Source organism: Lutzomyia longipalpis, chromosome 1 (assembly GCF_024334085.1).
Source record: "Lutzomyia longipalpis isolate SR_M1_2022 chromosome 1, ASM2433408v1".
NCBI lineage: Eukaryota > Metazoa > Arthropoda > Insecta > Diptera > Psychodidae > Lutzomyia > Lutzomyia longipalpis.
Window position 1 is genome coordinate 49,853,472 of NC_074707.1, and position 21,267 is coordinate 49,874,738.

Here is a 21,267-nt window from a genome sequence, read left to right on the forward strand (position 1 = left end):
ATAGCTAGACTGGGATAATAAATTTCTGGCAACAAGTTTAAAAGTAAAACCGAAAAGGTTGTTAAACGAATAAAAGACGATCAGGAACAGTTGGAAAGATTTTTCTAGAGATCAGAACTAAACTAGAATTTTCTTTAGGAATAAACATTACAATTAAAGAATTTGCAAAGATATTTAATAATTCCAGATTTAAATACCTTAAAGAAGTTCTTGAAATCAAAGGCGACATTGTGCCCTTCAGCAGGCGGGTAGAAAAAGTCGGAGCTACCTCTTCCCTCCCAGCGACGACCCGATTTCTTAGTTTCCTTAAATAGTCCTGAAAATTTAAATGAAAAAATATTTTTCTAATCCGAATGATTTATTCAGTCAAAAGAAAGTTTATGAATCAGTTTTGGAGTCTGAGGAGTAGAAAAAAAGTCCTAGAAATCTTCAGAGATTTTTCTATTAATAAAAAGTATTTAAAAATTAAGAAAATTAAATACAAAACTAATCTTAAACAGATTAAGCTTAAAATTAATCCTAAACAGATTAATCTTTAATTTTAAGCTTAAACAGATTAAGCTTAAAATTAATCCTAAACAGATTAATCCTTAAATTAATCTCAAACAGATTAATCCTTAAATTAATCTCAAACAGATTAATCCTTAAATTAATCTCAAACAGATTAACCTTAAAATTAATCCTAAACAGATTAATCTTTAATTTTAAGCTTAAACAGATTAAGCTTAAAATTAATCCTAAACAGATTAAGCCTAAAATTAATCTTAAACAGAATAATCCTTAAATAGATTAATTTTTATTTAATTTTCCTAATTTTTAAATTCTTTTCTTCAGTAGAAAAATCTCAAAAGACTTTGAAGACTTTTTCTCCTCATCAGAGCCTCCGAAAATTAATCAAGAATTAATCAATTAATTAGCAGAACTTTCAAAATCATTCCCTAACCATGATTTTCTGCTTCTAACCAGCCCCACATTGCCCCACTCCCACCTATCCTCCTACTTATACAATAAACGCGCACACGCACGTTCAAAGAAGACGAACATAAAAATTCGTTGCGATAAGACTATAAATTCAGTTGTTTGATCATATAATTAATATTTTGAGAATTTTAATCACAATCTCCTCTCCAAAATGCCCCTCCAGCTACTGATTAGGAAGGCCAATAATATTTTGGTCACCGCAACCAGGCAGAACACATCGCTCCTCATCCACAGAACACTGTCTCAAGGTAAAGTGGATCAGATATAAATTCTTAAGAAAAAAAAGTCTTAATTGCCGTTTAATTAATCAGCAAAATTTTACTTTTTTTGCAGGAAAAATGAGTGGAAATCGCGTAAAGGTGGCTGAAGCTAAACGCTTCGTGAGGGATTGTTTCCTGGCAGCTCAGGTACGTGCTGAGAATGCCCAGGCAATGGCTGACCTGCTGATTGAAGCTGACTATCGGGGGCACTTCAGTCACGGGATGAATCGTCTTGGTTTGAATGATCAAATTTCCAAGAGGAAATGTGGAAATTAATTTAACTGGGATGATCAATATTTTTGCAGAGATGTACATAAATGATTTGGACAAGAAGACAACGGATGGGAATGTGGATCCGGTGGTATTGAAGGAAACTCCTGCAACAGCCTGGATTGATGGACGTCACGGCCTAGGGGTTGTTGTGGGGAATTTCTCCATGGATTTGGCCATAAAGAAAGCAAAGGAAGTTGGTGTGGGATGGACTTGTGCCAAAGGTAAGACATGTCAGGGATTCCTTCAGCCCCCCAAGCCTGACCTAAAAGATCTTCTTTTCTCTTCAAGGATCAAATCATTATGGAATTGCTGGGTGGTACACGTTGAGAGCAATGAAGGAAGGCCTCATTGGACTCTCAATGACCAACACATCACCCTTTATGAGCCCTACACGGAGTAAGGAAGCAGCCCTGGGTACTAATCCCCTTTCATTTGGAGCTCCTGCAAGCAATGGGGACAGTTTTCTGCTGGACATGGCTACAACGGCTGTAGCTGTGGGAAAGATTGAAATGCAAATAAGGAAGGATGAGCCAATCCCCCGAGGATGGGCACAAGATCCTTCCGGACAAACGACAACAGATGCCAATCTTGCCTTCAATTCTGGCTGCCTTATGCCCTTGGGTGGGGAGGAATTAACTTCCGGGTATAAAGGATACGGGTTGGGAGCAATGGTGGAGATTATGTGTGGAATAATGAGTGGAGCAAACTACGCCAGCAATATCCGGAAATGGTCGCACGCGGGATCAGAAGAACTCGCCAATCTTGGCCAATGCTTCATTGCAATCGATCCAAATTGCTTCGCTCCGGGATTTGCTGATCGTCTTGGAGATCTCAACAACTTACTTCGTGCTGTTCCCCCTGCTGACCCTGAGAAACCCGTCCTGGTGGCTGGGGACCCCGAAGCAGCCCATATGGCCAAAGTGGACAATGATGGTGGTATAAATTATCACGAGAATCAGCTAAAATCCTGTCAAAATCTCGCAAAACGACTCAACGTAGCCCCATTGGAGCTTGCACCAAAATAACCCGCAAAATGTTTTTTTAAATAAATTGTAATTTATCCAAAGACTTACTTCCGGCTCTTTCGCAATGAGAATCCCTGCCCTTGGAACATTTGGAAATCATCCTGATCATCTTTAGCCTCCCCATTGCCTTTGTCCGGTCGTACGGAACGATCAAATCTGAGCAGCCCATACGGATGATCATAGTCGGGTATGCCACGTGTGTAGGCTTTCTTCAGCAGCACCGGATCCACACTATCGGGCTTCTTTTGCTTCCCATCGAGACGATTCCCCTCTCCCGAGAACGCCACAAAGCCCTGCATGTCAGCCAGGTGCTCAATCATGTCATCCTTCATGGGTTCATCGTCATTATTCTCCGCTTGGGGCTCCGTGTAGCCAACTGGTGGGGCAAATTCCACATTCATATCGCACTCAATGATGGTCACAGCATTCCCCGGACGTGTCTCCAGGACACACAGCTCATAGATTTTGGAGTTATACTTAATTGCAATGAGATCCCCCGTTGTCAGGCAGGCAAAATTCCGCAAATTATTCTCCAGCACTGCTTTGGGGTTTGTTATGTCAAGGAAATCCGGGCTCTGTGGTTCGAACTTTGAGAAAGTCGCCACGGGCAGTGAAACACTCTCAATTTGTATCATTTCACCCTCTTCCAGGAGGAGATTTCGCATCATCCAGTACGGCAAGTACGTCTTCCCTTCGTCAGCTACGAATTCCAGCACTCCCGCATGTGTCATGCGATTCTTCTTGTTGTTTGTCAACTTGAACAACATTGGGTACTCCACATTGAGCCTTGTCAGCTGATCCAGAGCTGATGAGGGCATAATTACTGAGGGAAGAGAAATTATTTGAGGTTATGTATCATGCAAATAATTTTCCTTTGTTCCACTTTCAAGGAAAGTTGAAAGAAAACTCACTTTTTCCACCCTTCTCAACGTCATGCCTCTCATTCCCGGGTAGCATGGATACGGAATAGCAATTGTAGTGATTATTGAAGGGACGATTGAGATCCGGGAACATCATATTCAAGCCCCCAAATTGAAACTACAGCAATCCGGGAAAGAAACAAAAAAAATCAACTCCAACTGTGAGAAAAATAATCACAAAAATACAAACCATTTTGCCAAATTTAGCACAAATTCCTTGCAGTGAGACGCCAAAATTCTTTTACAAAAAAAGATTTGCAATAAAAAATGCTATTTTTACAATGACTTGAAAATTTTCTGCTTTTTCTTCTCTTTGTTTTGCTTTTGTTCTGCATGACAGCTGTCAAAATCAGCTGATTGGACGCTCGCATGTTTTGCAAGACGACGAATGTCGATGAGAAAAGAGAATGGAAAAGAAGATTAGAAAGGTGCAAAAAGGGGGACTGAAAGCGAGTTTAGTGGACACCTCCTGACCATGAGTGGGTTCAGTTGTGATTTCCACCTTCATTGTGAAAAGTCTGAAAAGTCTTTCGGTGAGATTTTGTGAATTTTTTGGAGAGAAAAAAACCCACAAACAAGATGCTGAAGAGAGGGGCTCTGGATGAATTTTGTGATATGCTGGATACCTATGGGGGGCGCGACAAGGTAATTTCATCCACCAACCCACAAATTCCGTTCACGTGCAATGAGGAAAAACAATCCTCATGGCAAATTCATGGGAGAATATTACTTTCCTTCAAACATTCTTCGACATCAAGTTCTGAATTTTTCATGTTATTCCCTCCTCCTTTGCCCGCCCCCGCACATGCTTCTTTCAATTTCTTTTCTCTACCGACACCCCCTCCTCCCCATGGGGATGATTTATTGACCATAATCCTTCATGTCACACGGTCAAGAATATCTCTCTGCTGGCACCCAAAACATATCTCTCTTGAACTTTTGTGGCGATTTTTTTGCTGATTTACGCGAACGCGCCTTTTATCGGCTCCCGCTTTTGATAATGAGGGGGGCTTACACAAAAAAAAATAACAAATCACATTCCTTCAAAAATTACAAATTAACCTTGAGAAATTCCTCTCTCTCTTCCACCCTTTAATCTTCATTAAATTATCATCAGCAAAATTACCAAAGAATTCCCTCTTAAGCTTTATAAAATCAATTTCTTGCGGAGTTTCCTTGAGAAACCCATTCACGAAAATTCATTTCCTGCTCCAAAAACGAGTTTTTCGATCTTTATGAATATTTAAAAAATGTCAACAACTCTTTCCCCGCGTGTAGGTCATCAGAACACTGTGCTACACAACGAAGCTAGCATGTGGACTGTACCAGGAATCCGATCCGGATTTCTCAAAGAGATTGGGCATCTTCAGTGGACGAATGAGCGCTACGAGGGCAACATTGCGTCTCCTCGATGATTGGCCAATGTTCCAGCAAACCCTGCGCTATGGACTGGGGCACAAGGAACCAGACAAGACGATGGCTGTGATGGGTGTTCTTGCCAATATTGTGGATAACATCTACTATCCCGTTGAGAAGGTTTGCTGGCTGGCAGAGCATAGAATTATCAGCGTAAAGGAACCAAGTAAATGGGATACAGCTAGCTCAATTTGCTGGGTGCTCTCTATATTCCTCAATCTTCTCAGGTAAGCATCTAAGGTGTGGGAATTTTGTAATCTATTTAATGCCCTAATTATTCCCCCAACTTTCTACGCTTAAAATCTTATATTTATTTTAAGGAATTGTAGATTAAAAGAAACCCAAAATTTTCAAAGTTTAAAAAGAATTGAAAATATCATTCTTCTGAATTTTTATTATATAGAGCAGACCGGGGGTAATAGAGTCAGACAAGTGGTTAAAAAACGTTCAAAATATTTTATTTTTCAGAGAGATAAAGCAAAGTTAAATAAGTTATTCATTAGAAAATTTCTTGCTGTTCATATCGTTGGAAAATAAGACAATTTGAACTTTTCCAGCTGTACCAAAGCCCCTCTTCTAACTTTACTTTAGCCAGCATAGTCTTCCCTAAATATAGGAGAACTTAGCCAATTTGGACCACTTATTGTCTCAATCTTCAGGATTTTATCAGGACACTAAGAGGTCGAAATTGGGCCATGTTCACCTAGATTTAGGGAAGACTATGTTAACTAAAAAAAAAATTCAGAAGAAGGTTTTGGTAGAGCTGGAAAAGCTCAATTTGCCATATTTTCCAACCGGATGTAAAGAAGGAAAATTCCTAAATGAATAACTTATTTAACTTTGCTTTATCTCTTTGAAAAATAAAATATTTTGAACGTTTTTTAAGCCCTTGGCTGTCTTTATTGCCCCTGGTCTTCCCTAACTAATAAAAATGCAGAATAATGATTTATATTAAAATTTTCGATTTATTTTTTAAACATGGAAAATGAAGAAAATTTCAAACAAGGTTTAAATTAATCACAAATCTGAAGAAAGTGATTAAGACTGAGATTATCAGTAGTAAAACCCTTTAAGCTTCAAACACTTATTGCTTAAATTTTTCCATGAAAAAAAACGGAGAGAAATCAGCATGTTGTCTCCCTCGAACTCACATAAACGTTAGAAAGTACGAAAGTTATATCACGCAAGAAGCAAAATATCAAACGCTTGAAACATTAAGGTTGTGATAAGAAAAACTTTGAAGATTTAGATTAGAATTTGAATTAATTTATGCGGAAACTTTGTAATTGAGCGTCAGAATATTATTCATCGTTGAAGGAAAATATAAGAATTAAGAAGAGAAATAAGTCAGCATCTGAATAAAAAATTAAACAGAAAAATAAACAATTATTCGTCTAAACAGAAAAAAAATGAGTAATTTGAACTAAAAATAAAGAATTATTAAGGTTCTGAGAAAATTATCTGTAGTCGAATATATTTCTTTTATAAATTTAAGCTTAAAAAACATTAAATTTAACATTTAAATCTGAACTATAAATTTAAAAAAAAAATCATCAAGCGAATCTAACAAATTCTTATTCTTTTCTTTAGAATGATGAATCTTGCGTATTTTATATTAATTATTTTCCAAGTATTTAAAATTATTTCTGAATATCTTATTATGTTATTTTCTTTTTCATTCTACAAGATTTTAATTCAGTTCAATTTAATTAATAACTTTAATTATTTTTACTGCTTTTAACAAGGTTTTTAATGGACTTTTATGGCTTTAAAAAAACTAATGATTTTTTCCCTTTAATATTTGAAACGTTTTTTATTCATGTAATATCGCCTTAATTAATTAGAATCAATCAAGTAAATGGATCATACAAAAACGTGGAAATATTTAATAAATTAAATTAAAAAGCTTCAAGGCTGTTATGTGCCTTTAATCTCTAAACTTATGAGTTTTAATTCATTACTAGAATTTTTGCTATTCAGCTTTTTATTAAAGACTATTTTTACTTAAGGTTTTAATGGGTACAAATAACTCGAATTAATTAACTTTTATTTAATAAAACGTTTTTTGTTAATTTAGAAAAGATTTTAGGGCAGAGAATAACGTATTTGGTACAATTTTAAACTTATTCCTCAATTAAGAAATTATCTAAATTATAAATTCTTTTCATTGATTGTTTAGCCTAGTATTTTGCTGATAAATCAGAACTTTTAATAAACCAAAAAACTAATAAATCAGTCCTTAATATCCTTCGTAAGGTCTCCTGTGGTAATTCAGTATACTGTCTTAATCTTAATCTTTTTTTCGTTTAAACCAAGGGATGTTTATCTGGCGAAAATTTAGACTTATATTTAAATTTCCTTTACGAATAATCCGAATATTTCTGAAGACTAGAATAATTTTGTCCAAAAACAATTTCCAAAATAATTTAAAAATTTTTCTTGTAGAATCCTGAGAAATGTAACCCTTATGGAGCAATACAGCAAAACCCTTGCCAAGGCACCCAATGATAGCAACAGGTAAGAAAATGTACTAATTAGGGATCTTCTGTGAAAAACCCCCCTTTTTTTGCCCATAAAGAGGGATTAGAAAATAATTCTGTGAAAAAATAAATATTTATTTTACAGAGAAGAGAGACGAAAGTTGCTTTGGAAGCAACAGCAGGAGATGCTGTCAATTGTAAGGCTGAGTTTGGACCTAACCCAAGCCGTGAGCACCCTACCGGGTGGCTATTTGTGGGGTGGGAAGTTGTCAACCCTACAGATTGGTGTCATAGGAACTGTTTCGTCCTTCATCGGGCTATACCAATATTTTGCGAAAAAACATGGACCAGCGTAGATTTATTTTACTTTTTTCTTTCTTTTCGATGGGGTGGCTTGGGGGTGGGATTCTACACTCCAGCAAACAACTGGCACACACACACAAAAATGGATTTTAATCCAAAACTTAAGGGGACGCAGTGAGGTCATGAACGCACTCGTTTCCTTTTAGCCATTGTAGTTTTTCATTGTAATGTAATGTAATAAAAATTATTTTATCGTGTACAAGGAAGAAATTCTAAAAGAAGACTTTAAAATTTTTTTCTAATGTGGTTGTAAAGAATATTTTGTTAAAAAGAAGAAAACAGATTGTTATACAAAACAAAGCAATAAAGTATTATTATTACTGAAAAGAGCTTTTTGAGAATGAAGACGGAGAGAAAGAGCGAGAAGGAGAAAAAGGTGCTAACAAGTGGAATCGTCCAGTCAATGGTGGATCCCACGAGGGGGTGGAGGAGGTTTGGGGGCTCTCTGTGTGTGCTGAAGGGAAGAATGGAAAATTGATGGTAATTCTGCGCATGCGATTTTCCAACATTTGAGGAAACTATCATTCGGAGTTTTTTTTCCTTTTCAGTGCAACACAATAATTCCACCAAGTTTCAGGCTTTTTTCCTCCATCTCAGTGAGAAGAATAATTTTATTCTTCTCTCTGTGGGAAAAGCCCATTTAATTTGTGATTGAGGAAAATCAGTTAAATTGTGTTGGAAAGTCTGTGAAAATCTGTTTTGTCGCGAAGAATTGTAGCCACGTAAAAAAAATAATTCAACAAAGCATCAAATAATGAAGGAAAATCCCTGTAAAGTGCGGGATTTCCCACAGCCCAAGATAGCAAAGTGAAAAATCTCCCTTCAGAGAGAAGAAGAAATTCCCCGAAAAAAAAATTAAGAAGTCCTGGTCAGGAAAATGGGTTACTTGAGTGATCTTCGGGATCAATATCTCAATGGTAAGTAAGAAGGATACCCCCCTGAAAAAGAAAAGAAAAATTCCGTCTGTGTGTTTTTCTTTTGGGGAAAACCCTCCGTACAAGAATTGGAAAACCCACCCACACCCCCTTCTCCCCTTGGACACCTCAATCATCTACCCAAAGTGGGACAAAAAAACGCACTTGAGGGTGAAAAAAAAATGAGTGGAAACGACACATATATCGTAAAAATTTCATGAGCACGAAATGCGACTCAATTAATATACACAACGCTGGGGGAGAATGTTTCTTTTCACCCCCAACGGTGCCACCCTCCCCCTCACGCATGTGTCCTCTTTTTTTTCCATGCTCCCCTTTTGGCTTTTGATATAAAATGTTGTAACACATTACATATATTTTATTCATAAACTTTTGCTCAACAATGCTAATTGTTTTTCCTTCTCCATCCAATAATTTTCTTTCCTTCATTTTGAGAAAATTCGCGACATTACCTATATACAAAAAAGCTCTTAGGAAAGGAAGAATATTGTTCTTTAAGCTCAATTTAGCCCATTTTGTATGAATTTTCTGTGAAAGATTTAATTTGAAAAGAAAAGTGAATGGAGTAAGAATAAAAAGATTTATTTTGGAGCAATTTTCTACGTTCCCTTTGTGATTAAATAAATAATTTTGAGTCATTTTAATTAATTAAAAAAGCTGAGAAATCAATAAGAAAATTCTGAATGAAAATTTTAGGGGAAAAACGGTTCAATCTGACACTTTAATGTTTTAAAATGATTTTTTGGTAAAATATTAATAGAAAAAAAATCCAATTCAAGGAGTGAATTCTGATACAATTCTTTTCTTTTCTAACGATTCCTCAGTTGTAATTTCTTTTGGTATTCTGGGAAAAATCTTAAAAATTGTTGACATTTTATTTTTAATCAGATTTTTAAATGAAAATAATTTTTTCAGATCTCTATAAAGATTTTTCTGAACAAATTCTTTGTTTTTCTTCTCCAGAACGAGAATAGAACGATTTCAAAATACCCATCTGTCAAAATCTTACAAAACCTTTTAAGTTGTTAGAATAGAAAAGACAATATTTTTATCAGAATCAACCCATAATTTTTTTCTTTCAATTAATAATACTTGAAAGCATTAAAAGCCTTTCAAAAAATGTTCCCTAAATGAAATTTATTCATTTTTTAAGATTGTTCATTTAGGTTTATTTTGAGCCATCTCTCCGAATAAAAAAAAAAGATACCATTAAAAATTGCAAAGCTTCAGGAAAAGCTCAAAAAAAAGCATTTGTTTGTTAAAAATCCAGGAGACAGAGGTTCAAAGGGAAACTTTTTTAGCTTTTTAGTAGGCAATTCTCTGTAAAATTATTCTACATATTAAGATTTCTCCCTTATATTCAAGGAAAAGAATAAAAATTCTTCTCTTCAATATAAGTTAATTTCCCCTTGAAGCTTTTAAGAAACAAGAAAATTAGTGAAAAGTAAAAATTAATTGAATGCTTTGCAAATCTCTCAATTAATTTATGTAACTTACCTATTGAATAATTAATTTTCAAATCTCCTAAATAAAATTCCTGGGAATTCTTAATTATTTTATTTGAATTTTCTTTTATTAAGGGAATATTTTCCCTTGAAAATTACATTTAATGAATTTTCTACTTGAAAATAAAATCGTTTCTACGTAATTCTCGTCAATTTCATTGCGATGGAGACGCCTGGTGGGTACCTGGCGCCTCCATTTCATTTCAAAATTACGCAAAAAAGCTCAATATTATAAATACTTCAAGAAATTAAATAAAATAAATTATTCATTTCTATAATTTTATTTAAAAAAAAATGCTTTTTACAAAAGAGATTTTTCTTTGAAAAATTTTCCAGGCACAGCAATAGCTCTGCTGGTGCTACTAATCATCATCTTGCTGTACCTCTTCAGGAAGCAATGCCTACGCACGTCCCCCCACAAGAGTTGGACGCGCAATTTGCTCAAGACTAAGAATCTCCTGCGGCGAAGTAAGTCCTATATTCCCCCAAACGAATTATTTCCACAACATCCCCCTCCTACACTCAAGGGAACCTCTTTGATATTCATTCCTCAGTTTTCCTCAACACAGTTAACCGCAGCCTGTACGACGAGGGTATCCAGTCGGAATCCGAAGAAGCAATCCTCACGCGCTTCATTCCCGTTCCCAGTGATCCACCGCCAAAGTATGCCCACGTGCCACCGCCAAATGTGTCCAGTTTGATGTACCAGGAAGCCCTGCGTGGCAATGTTGCTCTGCATTCGGTGATTATTGCCGGGAAGGATCCCCTGGAGGTGGCTGAGCGTGGTCGCGTTGGGATTGCCAGCAGTGAGTGCAGCTCCAATAGCTCTGGGGATACACTACCGGAGAATAGTGTGGTGTACTTGACGGAAGAGCGGCGGGAGCTGCACCCAGCGGATGTGCCTTTCACGCGGGAATTCCAACAGCAACGTGATCGTGAGCGTCGGAAGCACCGTCGGCATTCAGACGGCACCGAAAGGCGCTCCTCCAAATCGCATCGCTACAAGAAGCGTCTGCAGGACATTACGGATGTGGATGAGATCACAAGTGCCGATCCGCCGTACTTATTTGTCTCCCCGTCGCGTGAGCAACTCCTCGAGGAGACCACATCACAGTGCAACGAATCCCTCAAATCTCCCTCCTCCATTGGCACCGCTAGTAAGTTGGATCCCACCGAGAAGTTTGCACCCTCCACAACAGCCAGCTATGGCAGCGTGGAGATTGCCCTCCTGTACGATGCACCCATGAGAAAAATGACTGTACACGTGCTTCAGGCACGAGATATCCCATTGCGGGGTCCAGGGCAGGTGACCTACACACAAATACGCCTCCTCATCCTGCCCAGTAAGAAGCAGAAGCACAAGACGAAGATTCGCACGGGGGAAAATCCCCAATTTATGGAGAGTTTCCTCCTGCATCGTGTGAATCCGGAGGAAGTTAACTCAATGGGGCTGCGAATTCGCGTGTATAGCTGTGCACGGATGCGCAGGGAGCACCTAATTGGGGAATCAATTGTGAAATTTGGGTCCATTGATCTCGAATATGAGGCAAATATGTGGCTGACGCTTGAGCCGAAAACTCATGTTAATCTCTCGGGATCAAATAGTGATCTCATCTCCCTGGCACGATCTGATAGTATCAGTTCGACGGCATCTGTGAAACACGGTGGAGTTCCTGAATTACTCCTGGGATTGGCCTACAATGGGACAACTGGGAGACTCACAACTGAGGTAAAATGCTCCCTGCATGAAAAATTCTTTTTCTTTTTGACAAAGAAAATTAACAACAAAAAAATCTCCTTGTAGATCATCAAGGGCATCCACTTCCGGCAGATGATGGTCAACAAGACCCTCGACACGTACGTGAAGCTCTGCCTTGTGAATAGTATCGGGCAGGAGATGAGTCGTACAAAATCCTCAATTCGTCGGGCTCAGCTGAATCCCCTCTTCAAGGAGACCTTCCACTTCCAAATTGCCCTTTTCCAGCTCAACGACGTCACCCTCATGGTGTCCGTGTACTCAAAGCGCAACATGAAGCGCAATGAGATGATCGGCTGGTTCAGTTTGGGACTCAACTCATCCGGACCCGATGAGATGAATCATTGGAATGATATGCGTGAGACCACAAATGGGGAGCTCGTCGTACGTTGGCATGTTTTATTGCAAAATTAATCGATTAATGGGGTTTCCTCCCCTAAAATTTGGGGAGACCATTAACAACAAAAAAAGAGAAAATTTGTAGTTCTTAAGGCACACACAACAACAAATTATCTTTCTCAACTCACACGGTTGATAAAAAAAAAAGAATTGGAACAATACTTTTATCAGAGTGGGCAAAATGGGGATTTTTCGAATGAATCTAGAACTTATCTAGATTTTCTTTATAGAATTTAGTAGGGAAAAGAAAATGTTTGAAGATATCGTGTTGTGAGATTCAAAATGGCGAATTTTTCTTTTAGAAATTTCTTTCTTTAATTCAATTTAAGGATTTGATTAAATAACATTCAACCATTCCCCTAAAAATGAATTATGATGGAACTTTATTAAAATTTCTATTTTCGTAGGCAGTCAGAACTTCTGACTGAAAGGGTTGTAAACTTTCAATTAAAAATGCGTTACGGGGATAATTACTTTGCGATTTATAAATGACTTTCGGATTACTCGATTACATTTCAATTACCCGATTACATTTCGATTGCTCGATTACATTTTTAATTATGGAATTACATTTCAATTACTTGTTAGTTTCAAGCTTAAGGACTCAGGATCGTAAGAAAAATTAAAAGGAAGAATCTGAGAAAATATTCTTTTCTTCCATTCAAAGCTTAAAATGTTTTATTCTGTAAATGCTCTCACAGAAGACATTTCGGAATCAAAAAGTCTTGTTTGGCCTCTTCTACGTACTCTTAACGTACTTCCAACTTAGAAAAATAAAAAAAAAAATCATTTAAATTCGAGAAAATTAAATATTTCACGTTTGGGTCAGTGTATGACCCAATAGACGCGAAAGGGTTAAGTCGTTCGAGGATTTTTTAAGGAAGGCAAAATTGGTAAAATTGTCTCAGTCAGAACTAATTCCTAAAGAAACCAGAATTTCTTAGCTCAGAACTATAAGTTCCCAGCTGTTCAAAAATTCTCAGAAGGAACCTATACTGATCAGGAATAACTCCTTATCAATTTATAATGACTTTTTCCCAACCAATGTAGACCCCTTTTTAACTCAGAATCAAGAAGAATGAAAAGAAAAACGATGAAAAAAGAAGATTGAAGAAAAGATGAAGGAAAACTCTTTAAAATTCTTTTTCAAAATTTAATTTTTTATCACATAATACAAAACTTATTAAATTAATCCAAAAAAAGAGAATATTAACAAAATTTTAAAAATAATAATTCGGTCTTAGTGGTTTACTATGCACTCTTCTTATTTCACGTGTCAATACTTCAGTACCATTATCTTTAATTACGCTTATATACAAATGAGATAGCAGATCGTTGCGATAGGAAAGCCACACCGTATCCAATTTAGGTTGATCTTTACAAAAATTCATCACTTGTGTACCAGTAAAATGCGGTGTAGCCAAAACTGCCATAAAAACAAGTTGATGGCAAAATTCGGAAAATTCTCTCTCACAATCATAATCAATGCATAAGTCGGGAAAACGTACCGTTTTAAGGTTTTTCGATGTCGTCATGAGGGGATAGAGGCATCTTTTGGTAACTCTTGGGCATCCCATAATGCACACAAAGTCCAATTGTGGTTTATCAGTGAGCAACTCAATGATGGTGGAATCACGCAGACCGGAATGATTCAAAAGCCAAACTTTCTTAAGTTTCCGCGAAGCTTTTTTGAGTAGATCATCAAGGGGGTTTTCCCTCAAAAAGCGCTTCTGTTGTTCACATTTACTTGCGCCGTTGATGGACAATTTCCTCAATCCCGAAAACATTTTAACTGCAATTTCTTCATATTCACTTCCGCAGCTGCTGAGCGCCATTAAATCCCTCCATGATAGGTACGGTGCTAAGTACGTCACCAAAATATCCTCCACGGGAAGATCGAAGAAAGTTGTTGATGGTAATTGTTGTGCTGAAGCCGCCATTCTCTTCCTCTGATCCGTTCTATTTGTTCACTTTCACTTCCAAGTTTATAAAAATGTTTCAAAAAAAACTTTTTTTTTTGCTTCACCACAACGCACCACAACTTTCTCCGAGAAAGGTCTAAGCAGAAATGTCCTTCTGAGTGCGTTCTACTTGGTAGACGACCCGTAAAAATTGGGCAAGACCGTTTAAAGCAATCCCAAATGCCCCCAACCTTGGTTACTTTTCAGGGATTATACCTCCTTTGCATATTAGTCCAAGACAAGATTTATGAGCATAAAGTAACTTCTTTTCCCGAAGAAATTAGGAGGACACAACCAAAGAGTTGACAAAGGTCCTTTTTAACCGAGCCAAGCAAACGATCTCTCATTAAATTCTCGTTTGTATGAACGGCCAAACACTATTGACAATTTTTAAAAGTTAATTTTAATGTATTTATCAGAGTGAGACACCCCTCAAAAGTTCTTAATCGAAAGAACATAAAATTCTCTATTTAGTGGAGTCAGAATTTTTAAAATTGAAGCATTTTCTTAGGTGTCTCAACTGTTGAAAGCTATAAGATCGATGACTATCTTGGAAAATTGTATCTGTGTTAACTCTTTGGCTGGACACAACCCTTAGAAATTACCTCTAAAATTCGCAAGAAGAATATCCTTCAAGTTATTATTCTTTCTTCGAACGAACATAGATTTTACTTAAAAATTTGCAACCCTTAAAGAAATATTTTTTCGTCTGAAGAACTTACAGACACGTGCTGAAATAATTAAAGGAAATGTCCTGAAAACAAAATTCTCTTAAAAGCTATAATTATTTTCTGTTCAGATCTTATCTTCAGTTTAACGTAACGATTTTCTTGAAGAGTACTTATTAATGATTTATTTTTAGTATTTTTTAATGTTAAAGCAACAATAAATCTTTTATCTTTTTATTTAAAACGGTAAATAATTAAGTAATTAATAATTAAATAATTCGTCTATTTTGACTGAATTAACCCTTGGAGGACCGAGGTTTCTTACCTCAAAACTTTGACCTTACGATAAAATAGATCAACTTATAAACACGCATCTATCAAAACACCAAAACTTTTAAGTTAGAAAAGAAAAGAAAATTTTTTTTATCACAATCCACCACAATTTTTTTATCACAATTGTTAAAATTTTCTTACAAAAAAAAAGGATTTTTTTCATTTCACCTTAAACAATTAGAAAAACTTCTAATCCTACTTTTAACCTTTCAAGAAGACATTTGAGTTGTTTTGAACATGAAAAATATTTCAAATTCAACGATGAAAAGGACGCACATCAGCCATTTTGAATCTCTTACAGAATAAAAATTTTTAGGTTAGAGAGAAAAAAAGCACAAAATTGTTGGAAATTAGAGAAGTGAAATTATGCAATTTGGGCCCACTCTGATATAAAACCCTTTTGACTTTGTATAGAAATTTTTGTAGAATATTTGCCTCCCGAAAGTGGAGAGAAATTGGTCAATTTTTTGGTAAAAAAAATTTTAATGAAGAAGCGAAAGTAAATTGAAAAATTTTTGCTGCTTTTCACGATGCCGAAAAGCAAAGAAATATCTCGTTAAAAGAAGAATCTTTAAAAGCAAGAATAAAAAAATATTCTATCGGTGAAGAGTAAAGAAACTTTTTATTACATTATAGTGAAAAAATACATCTTTTTTTTTCAATAAAAGTAAAAATGAAAAGAAAATCTCATATCCTCTCTCTCTCTCATTCAAATAAATCGCCAAGATAGTGTTATAATATTGTGAATATTCTCAATGGAATATTTTTGAGAGAACAAAAAAAAAGAATAAATTCACTTTAAAAGAGAAATTCATTTCTCTTTGTATTCTCTTGATAGATTTTTTCGTGGAAAAATAATGAGAATGGAAAAAAAAGATTTAAATTAAATAGTGTAATGAAAACAAAAAAATGTTAAAAGTAAAAATATTTGTAAATTTACTTCCACACACTTCTTAATGAGAATTCCTCCTCCTCCAAGAAATCTTCTTTAACCTCTCTTTATATCTTTCATTTTAATTCTTTCTTTTCATTTCATTTTGTAAATTCTTTTTTAAAAAAGTTCTCTTTTCTATTTCTTGAAAATTTTATTTATTAGATTTTTCTTTTGAGGAAAATCTTTTAATTTTTTACATAAATCTTTTTCAAACCCACATTTTTTTTTTACTTTTTTTAAATCACAATATTTTTTTATTTTTTTGAATCCTGCTCATTTCAAAAATTCTTTCAACTCCTTTTACAACTTCCATTTTTTATTGCAAAAAAAAACTTTTCTCAATAAAAAAGAAGAAAAAAACAATTATAAAGAAAAATTGAGTTTTTTTCTCTCCTTGACAATTTTGTTTTTCCTACCAAACCCTGTAATATTTTTTTTAATACAATGAAACTTATTTTTTAGCTACAAATTTCAAAAAATCAAAAGAAAAAAATATTTTTGTAGCTTTTCATGAGATTTTTTCTCTTCTCAATAATGTAAACTCATGATTTTTTCCCAATTGGCCAAGTTTTGCGCTGCAAAATTCTCCATTGAGCAACTTTCTCTCTCTAAATCTCTTTTAAAAAATAATAATAATAATATAATACTTATAAACTTAAACATTAGAACTATATATGATTTTATATAGTATAATATTTTCTTTTTTTTTTGGTTGAATTATTGTTGTTTGTGTAGAGTAAATTAGGGAAATTGGGGAAAGGGTGAGAAAATTAAAAAAAAAATTGATGGGTGGTGCAGAAATTCAGTTTCTGTGAGTTTTTTTTTCCCCGAGGAACAAACCAATAATCTTTTTTTTTTCTTTTTTGAATCACACGATAAACATAAAGAAGACGCAAAAAAAAGGAAAAAAAACTTAATTTAGCGATGGAAGCCTCCATACATATTTGTTCCAATCATTGGGCCAATCCCAACGAGTGTTTGGGATTTGGAATTGCGGCTCATTGGCTTGTGATTCCGATAGAGTGGGTGTTCAAGGTAGTGCCACTTTTTCCAGCAGGAAAGGCAGTAGTATTTGAAGCATGAGATCTCACGGCAAAAATACGGTCCATGCTGAACTTCGCACAATGAACAGAGATGATCCTCAAGGTAGGGATCACACTGAATCTTCTTCTTGAATTTCGGCGTTTTAATCTCAATGAAAGCCGCCCGGACTGCCTCAACATACGACGCTGTGTTGTCAAAGGTCACCCTACCCGCACCCATGGGGTACTTGTGCTTATCCGTATCAATTGCCGCATAGAGAACACCCCCAAAGAGTTCATCCATTATCTTGGCAAGACCCTCAGCTGTTAGCTTCCCATGCAATGCCCCCACAAAGACCGTTGTCATGGGATCCAAAATCTGCGACGATGGCTTCATGTACGTGGAATCAGCCACAATCCACGGAATCACCTCAGCATCCTTCCCCTTTGGCAGCAAACGGTAAAAGTACTTCCGCTCACCATCTACCTCGCGTACATCACAGCTCTCCAGTAGCTGCCGCACTTGCTCCTCATAGTCAAATATCAAATAGGCACAGCCTCGTGGACGTGATGTACGATTATCCTTGCCAGGCCACTCAATGCGCACCGAGCCCAATTGCCGGAACATCCCCATGATGGCATCCTCACTCATTTCCCACGGAATCCCACCCACAAAAACCTTCGTGGAGTACGTGACGCTGCTGTGATTGCGTACTGGTAGTTTCCCGTACCACGTGCACACACTACCGCCCGTTGCAAGGGATTGACGGTGACTCTTTGCCATGTAATCCAGCAGCGGATCATTGCTCACATTGTGCCCATTTGGCGTTAGTTGCTGCAAGTTCCTTAGCTGTGAAACCGAAGGGTTTTTTACATTGATCTTATATCTATTTTATCTTTATTCCATTTTCTTTATAGGGGAGGATGACCTATTTTGGACCTTATTGGAATTTTTCTTCAATACAATTATATTTTAGGATATTAAGAAGATTTTTTATAAGATATTTTAGCTGTGTTTCTTTCAGACACAGCTTTTGTGTACCGAGCAAAATCGAAAGTCGTCAGATCCGGCTCAAACTTGGGATGAGCACGAATTAGGGTCCCCACATTCCAAAACACGTATGCGCCAAAAATTTTTTTTCCGGCCGACCGTCTGGCCGTCCGTCCGGAGTATAACGCTAAATTGCAAGAGAACGGTAGTAGATAGAGACTTGCGGTAAACGGCAAAGTTTAAATATCGACTGGAAGACGTCCAATTATGACGTCAAATTTCACCCCCACACCCCTCCGTCCGCCATTTTGAATAACCTCAAAATTTTGTTTTGCCTATATCTCAGCCCCTGTAATAGCTAAAAATCTGAAATTTTGATATGTTGTAGGGGCCATCAAGAGCTTTCCAACTATACCTCATTTTCGAAAATCGGTCAAGCCGTTTAGCCAATATGGCTGCCACAATTTTTCATCGAAAATCGACCATAACTCGAAAACGGCTTGACCGATTTTGATCAACCCGGACTCAAATGAAAGCTCTCAACAAACCCTACAACTCTCTAGAACATACGAAGTTTTAAAAGTGACCGCTAGGGGGCCAAAAATCAAAAACAAAATTTTCGATTAGTTTTCGATGAATATCTCGAAAACGGCGACATACTTTTTTTTTTCATTTTTTGATATGTTATAGCTGACCATATTATCTAGCTCCATGCCAAAAATGAAGAAAATCTATGGATCCGTTCTCGAGATATAGCCTTCCAAAGTTAGCATGTCATATCTCGGGTTCTACAAGTCCGATCTTGATCAACTCAAGCGCAAATGAAAGGTTTCGTGAAACCCTACAAATGTCTAGAACATTGCAACTTCGAGAAATGACCGCAGGAGGCGCTAAAATCGAAAACAAAGTTTTCGAAAATTTCGAACTCGAATTTTTCGAAAATGGCGACATATTTTTTTTTTCATTTTTCGATATGTTATAGCTGACTTCAAGACCTTTCAAACAAAAAAAAATTTATGAAAATCTATGGATCCGTTCTCGAGATATGGCCTTCCAAACATTTCTTAGGGTATGACTTTTCAACTTTTCCCGACTTTGCGCGTATTTAAATTAATTTGCGTTCTAGTTTGCTCTCACAAAATTAGTACACTGAAAGAAACACAGCTCTCGTAAACTTGGTCAGCTTACCAGTACATTTTTAATTAAATGTTTTTTTTTCTAATACTTTATTTATAAAGATTTCGTAAAAGAAATTATTAATATTTTTGTTAAATCTTAAAAACAAAATAATTTAGTTATGGGTCAGCGGGGAAAATTTTTTTCGACGGGCAACAATTTATTACACGTCGCGTAAAAAAAACCTGACGCATTAACGTTTTAAACATTTCTTTTTATTTCAATTAAAACGATTTCTTACTAATAAAAATAATCTAAATGCTCTTCCCTATTTTTACGAATAAATAAGACTTTCATAACATACTCAAAGCACTCATAAAATTAAACAATAAAATAAAATAAAATCTCACCTGATAGAGAAGTCCCAAATTAGCCAGCGGGCTATTCAGAGCATTCTGCTGTTGCTGCAACTGTAGCAAGCTGAGTGCATTTAGGGCATTCTGGGACTCACGCAGAGCTGCCAATTGAGGATTCCTTGTGACACTCTACCGAGAGAAAGACACAGAAATTGGGGAAAAATTCTGATAAAGAGAAATCTTCCAAATGAAACTCACCATAAGTTCAATGAGATTCTCCAGTGTGGGTCCTGGGGTATCGCTGACTGGTGAATTGGAACCACCACTGCTGAGGTTTGAGAAGAAATTATCCTTCTGCTGATTGAAGGATGGAAAGTAGAATGGATTCCTTGGCACAGCCGTGGGAGATGAGGGAGTTTCCAGGCTCATTGAACGTTGGAGCATTGGATCAGAGCCCCTGAAGAGGTGTGCCAGCTGAAGGGGATCATTGGATAGGTCTCCCCCACTGAGGGAGGGCTGAAGGCTCGTTGGGGTAACTGGAAGTGATCCTCCGGACATTGGTGACTCATACAGGGAACTCCTAAACGGTTGAAGTGCCTTCGGTTGAAGAATGATGAATCCGGAAGGGATTGTGCATCTACAGGAGAGAAAAAGAGGCTGCGTGATGACTCCTGCGTGCTTGTCCGGACAGTTGAAAGTACTCACCTTCACCTCCAGTTGAGAAGCTTGAATTCATGAGATCCTGCTCGATTAGGGAATTAATCGAAGCCTTCAGCATGTTGTCTGATCCTGAGAAGCTCGTTGGGCTGAGATTTTCATCAAGAAAATCATAAGAGTTCCACTGATGGGAGGAAATTGATCAAAATCAATGCCTTTTCTGGGAATTTCAAGACACGTGCTGGGAGTTTTTGGGGTTATTTCTGAGTCACTGGGAAGGGAATTCTTCTGCTTTCTCAAGCATAACCCAAGAATAATCCCTTTTCTACAATTTAAAACTACAAATAATGTGGAAATCTTAGAGAAATGCATGAAAATCCTCAAAGAAAAGATTTTTTCACATCATGGCAACCGGAAGTTTTCTTTTATTGAGAATTTTCTTCTCTTTTTCTTCGCGAAAATTGACCTTTCTCAGCTCTTACTTGACCAAAATTACCCAAGGATTAATCTTCAGCAAAGGAACAAGAAATACAGAAAGGATTTTGCAGAGAAAACTGCAAAATTTCCGGTAAAAAACTCACCTGCTGCAACGACGCCATTCAACACGTTTTTCCTTCCTTTGCGTGATTTTTCACTTTTTCCAGCTCGTGGAGGCTTTCTCGCAGTGATTTCTCTCAGCCAGGAGATTAAAATTCACCAGGATGTTTTACAATTCACTTTTTACACCACAATAAACCTGGATTTTCAATGAGAATAGATTAATAAATGATTTTCACTGACCTCCTCGATCCAAAGAGCAGCGGCTAATGCGATCGCGATGCGCCGAACGCGAAAAAGTCGATCATCGCGCCATCTGCGCCGTTTATACCATAACCTCACATTTTTCTTTAGATCCAAAACAGAGAAAACTCAAAAA

General features: G+C 36.5%; 5 protein-coding genes across 6 annotated transcripts; 3 read left to right on the forward strand and 2 right to left on the reverse strand.

The window, feature by feature from the left end:
* Nucleotides 1-86: 86 nt before the first annotated feature.
* Nucleotides 87-3,790, reverse strand: LOC129788135 (ubiquitin fusion degradation protein 1 homolog). The gene is made up of 4 exons (XM_055824155.1): nucleotides 3,650-3,790; nucleotides 3,451-3,577; nucleotides 2,588-3,362; nucleotides 87-316 (listed from the first exon to the last, which is right to left on the reverse strand). The coding sequence occupies exons 1-4, from the start codon at nucleotides 3,650-3,652 to the stop codon at nucleotides 307-309; spliced, it is 915 nt and encodes a 304-aa protein (XP_055680130.1). The 5' UTR covers nucleotides 3,653-3,790; the 3' UTR covers nucleotides 87-306.
* On the forward strand, nucleotides 1,012-2,586 carry LOC129788134 (uncharacterized oxidoreductase YjmC). Its single transcript, XM_055824154.1, has 4 exons — nucleotides 1,012-1,229; nucleotides 1,315-1,476; nucleotides 1,547-1,735; nucleotides 1,803-2,586. Exons 1-4 carry the CDS (start codon nucleotides 1,133-1,135, stop codon nucleotides 2,537-2,539), a joined length of 1,185 nt encoding a protein of 394 aa, XP_055680129.1. The 5' UTR covers nucleotides 1,012-1,132; the 3' UTR covers nucleotides 2,540-2,586.
* Nucleotides 3,791-3,822: 32 nt separating the features above from the next.
* LOC129788136 (peroxisomal membrane protein 11C) lies at nucleotides 3,823-8,045 on the forward strand. The gene is made up of 4 exons (XM_055824156.1): nucleotides 3,823-4,104; nucleotides 4,738-5,102; nucleotides 7,321-7,392; nucleotides 7,501-8,045. Exons 1-4 carry the CDS (start codon nucleotides 4,039-4,041, stop codon nucleotides 7,709-7,711), a joined length of 714 nt encoding a protein of 237 aa, XP_055680131.1. The 5' UTR covers nucleotides 3,823-4,038; the 3' UTR covers nucleotides 7,712-8,045.
* A 187-nt stretch (nucleotides 8,046-8,232) lies between these two features.
* Nucleotides 8,233-16,248, forward strand: LOC129788139 (synaptotagmin-16). Of its 2 annotated transcripts, none has more exons than XM_055824159.1 (4): nucleotides 8,233-8,635; nucleotides 10,495-10,626; nucleotides 10,713-11,887; nucleotides 11,963-16,248. In XM_055824159.1, exons 1-4 carry the CDS (start codon nucleotides 8,596-8,598, stop codon nucleotides 12,326-12,328), a joined length of 1,713 nt encoding a protein of 570 aa, XP_055680134.1. In that variant the 5' UTR covers nucleotides 8,233-8,595; the 3' UTR covers nucleotides 12,329-16,248. The 2 variants fall into 2 exon arrangements, with proteins under 2 accessions (XP_055680134.1, XP_055680136.1); XM_055824161.1 differs by having other exon boundaries at nucleotides 10,728-11,887.
* A 656-nt stretch (nucleotides 16,249-16,904) lies between these two features.
* Nucleotides 16,905-21,197, reverse strand: LOC129788140 (cytoplasmic polyadenylation element-binding protein 1-B). Its single transcript, XM_055824162.1, has 5 exons — nucleotides 20,933-21,197; nucleotides 20,400-20,535; nucleotides 19,953-20,331; nucleotides 19,749-19,883; nucleotides 16,905-18,081 (listed from the first exon to the last, which is right to left on the reverse strand). The coding sequence occupies exons 3-5, from the start codon at nucleotides 20,250-20,252 to the stop codon at nucleotides 17,128-17,130; spliced, it is 1,389 nt and encodes a 462-aa protein (XP_055680137.1). The 5' UTR covers nucleotides 20,253-20,331; nucleotides 20,400-20,535; nucleotides 20,933-21,197; the 3' UTR covers nucleotides 16,905-17,127.
* Between the last annotated feature and the right edge of the window lie 70 nt (nucleotides 21,198-21,267).

Bases quoted from the DNA above. Each gene is read 5' to 3' on its own strand.
- LOC129788140 (XM_055824162.1), bottom strand. From the start codon at position 20,252: ATGTCCGGAGGATCACTTCCAGTTACCCCAACGAGCCTTCAGCCCTCC. The intron at 19,884-19,952 runs GTGAGTTTCATT...TTCTCTCGGTAG, and splicing joins AGAATCTCATTGAACTTATG to AGTGTCACAAGGAATCCTCA. The intron at 18,082-19,748 runs GTGAGATTTTAT...TCGGTTTCACAG, and splicing joins ATTTGGGACTTCTCTATCAG to CTAAGGAACTTGCAGCAACT.
- LOC129788136 (XM_055824156.1), top strand. From the start codon at position 4,039: ATGCTGAAGAGAGGGGCTCTGGATGAATTTTGTGATATGCTGGATACC. The intron at 5,103-7,320 runs GTAAGCATCTAA...TTTTTCTTGTAG, and splicing joins ATATTCCTCAATCTTCTCAG to AATCCTGAGAAATGTAACCC. The intron at 7,393-7,500 runs GTAAGAAAATGT...TTTATTTTACAG, and splicing joins GCACCCAATGATAGCAACAG to AGAAGAGAGACGAAAGTTGC.
- LOC129788134 (XM_055824154.1), top strand. From the start codon at position 1,133: ATGCCCCTCCAGCTACTGATTAGGAAGGCCAATAATATTTTGGTCACC. The intron at 1,230-1,314 runs GTAAAGTGGATC...CTTTTTTTGCAG, and splicing joins CCACAGAACACTGTCTCAAG to GAAAAATGAGTGGAAATCGC. The intron at 1,736-1,802 runs GTAAGACATGTC...TTTCTCTTCAAG, and splicing joins GGGATGGACTTGTGCCAAAG to GATCAAATCATTATGGAATT.
- LOC129788135 (XM_055824155.1), bottom strand. The intron at 3,363-3,450 runs GTGAGTTTTCTT...CTCTTCCCTCAG, and splicing joins CGTTGAGAAGGGTGGAAAAA to TAATTATGCCCTCATCAGCT.
- LOC129788139 (XM_055824159.1), top strand. From the start codon at position 8,596: ATGGGTTACTTGAGTGATCTTCGGGATCAATATCTCAATG. The intron at 10,627-10,712 runs GTAAGTCCTATA...TTCATTCCTCAG, and splicing joins TAAGAATCTCCTGCGGCGAA to TTTTCCTCAACACAGTTAAC. The intron at 11,888-11,962 runs GTAAAATGCTCC...ATCTCCTTGTAG, and splicing joins CTGGGAGACTCACAACTGAG to ATCATCAAGGGCATCCACTT.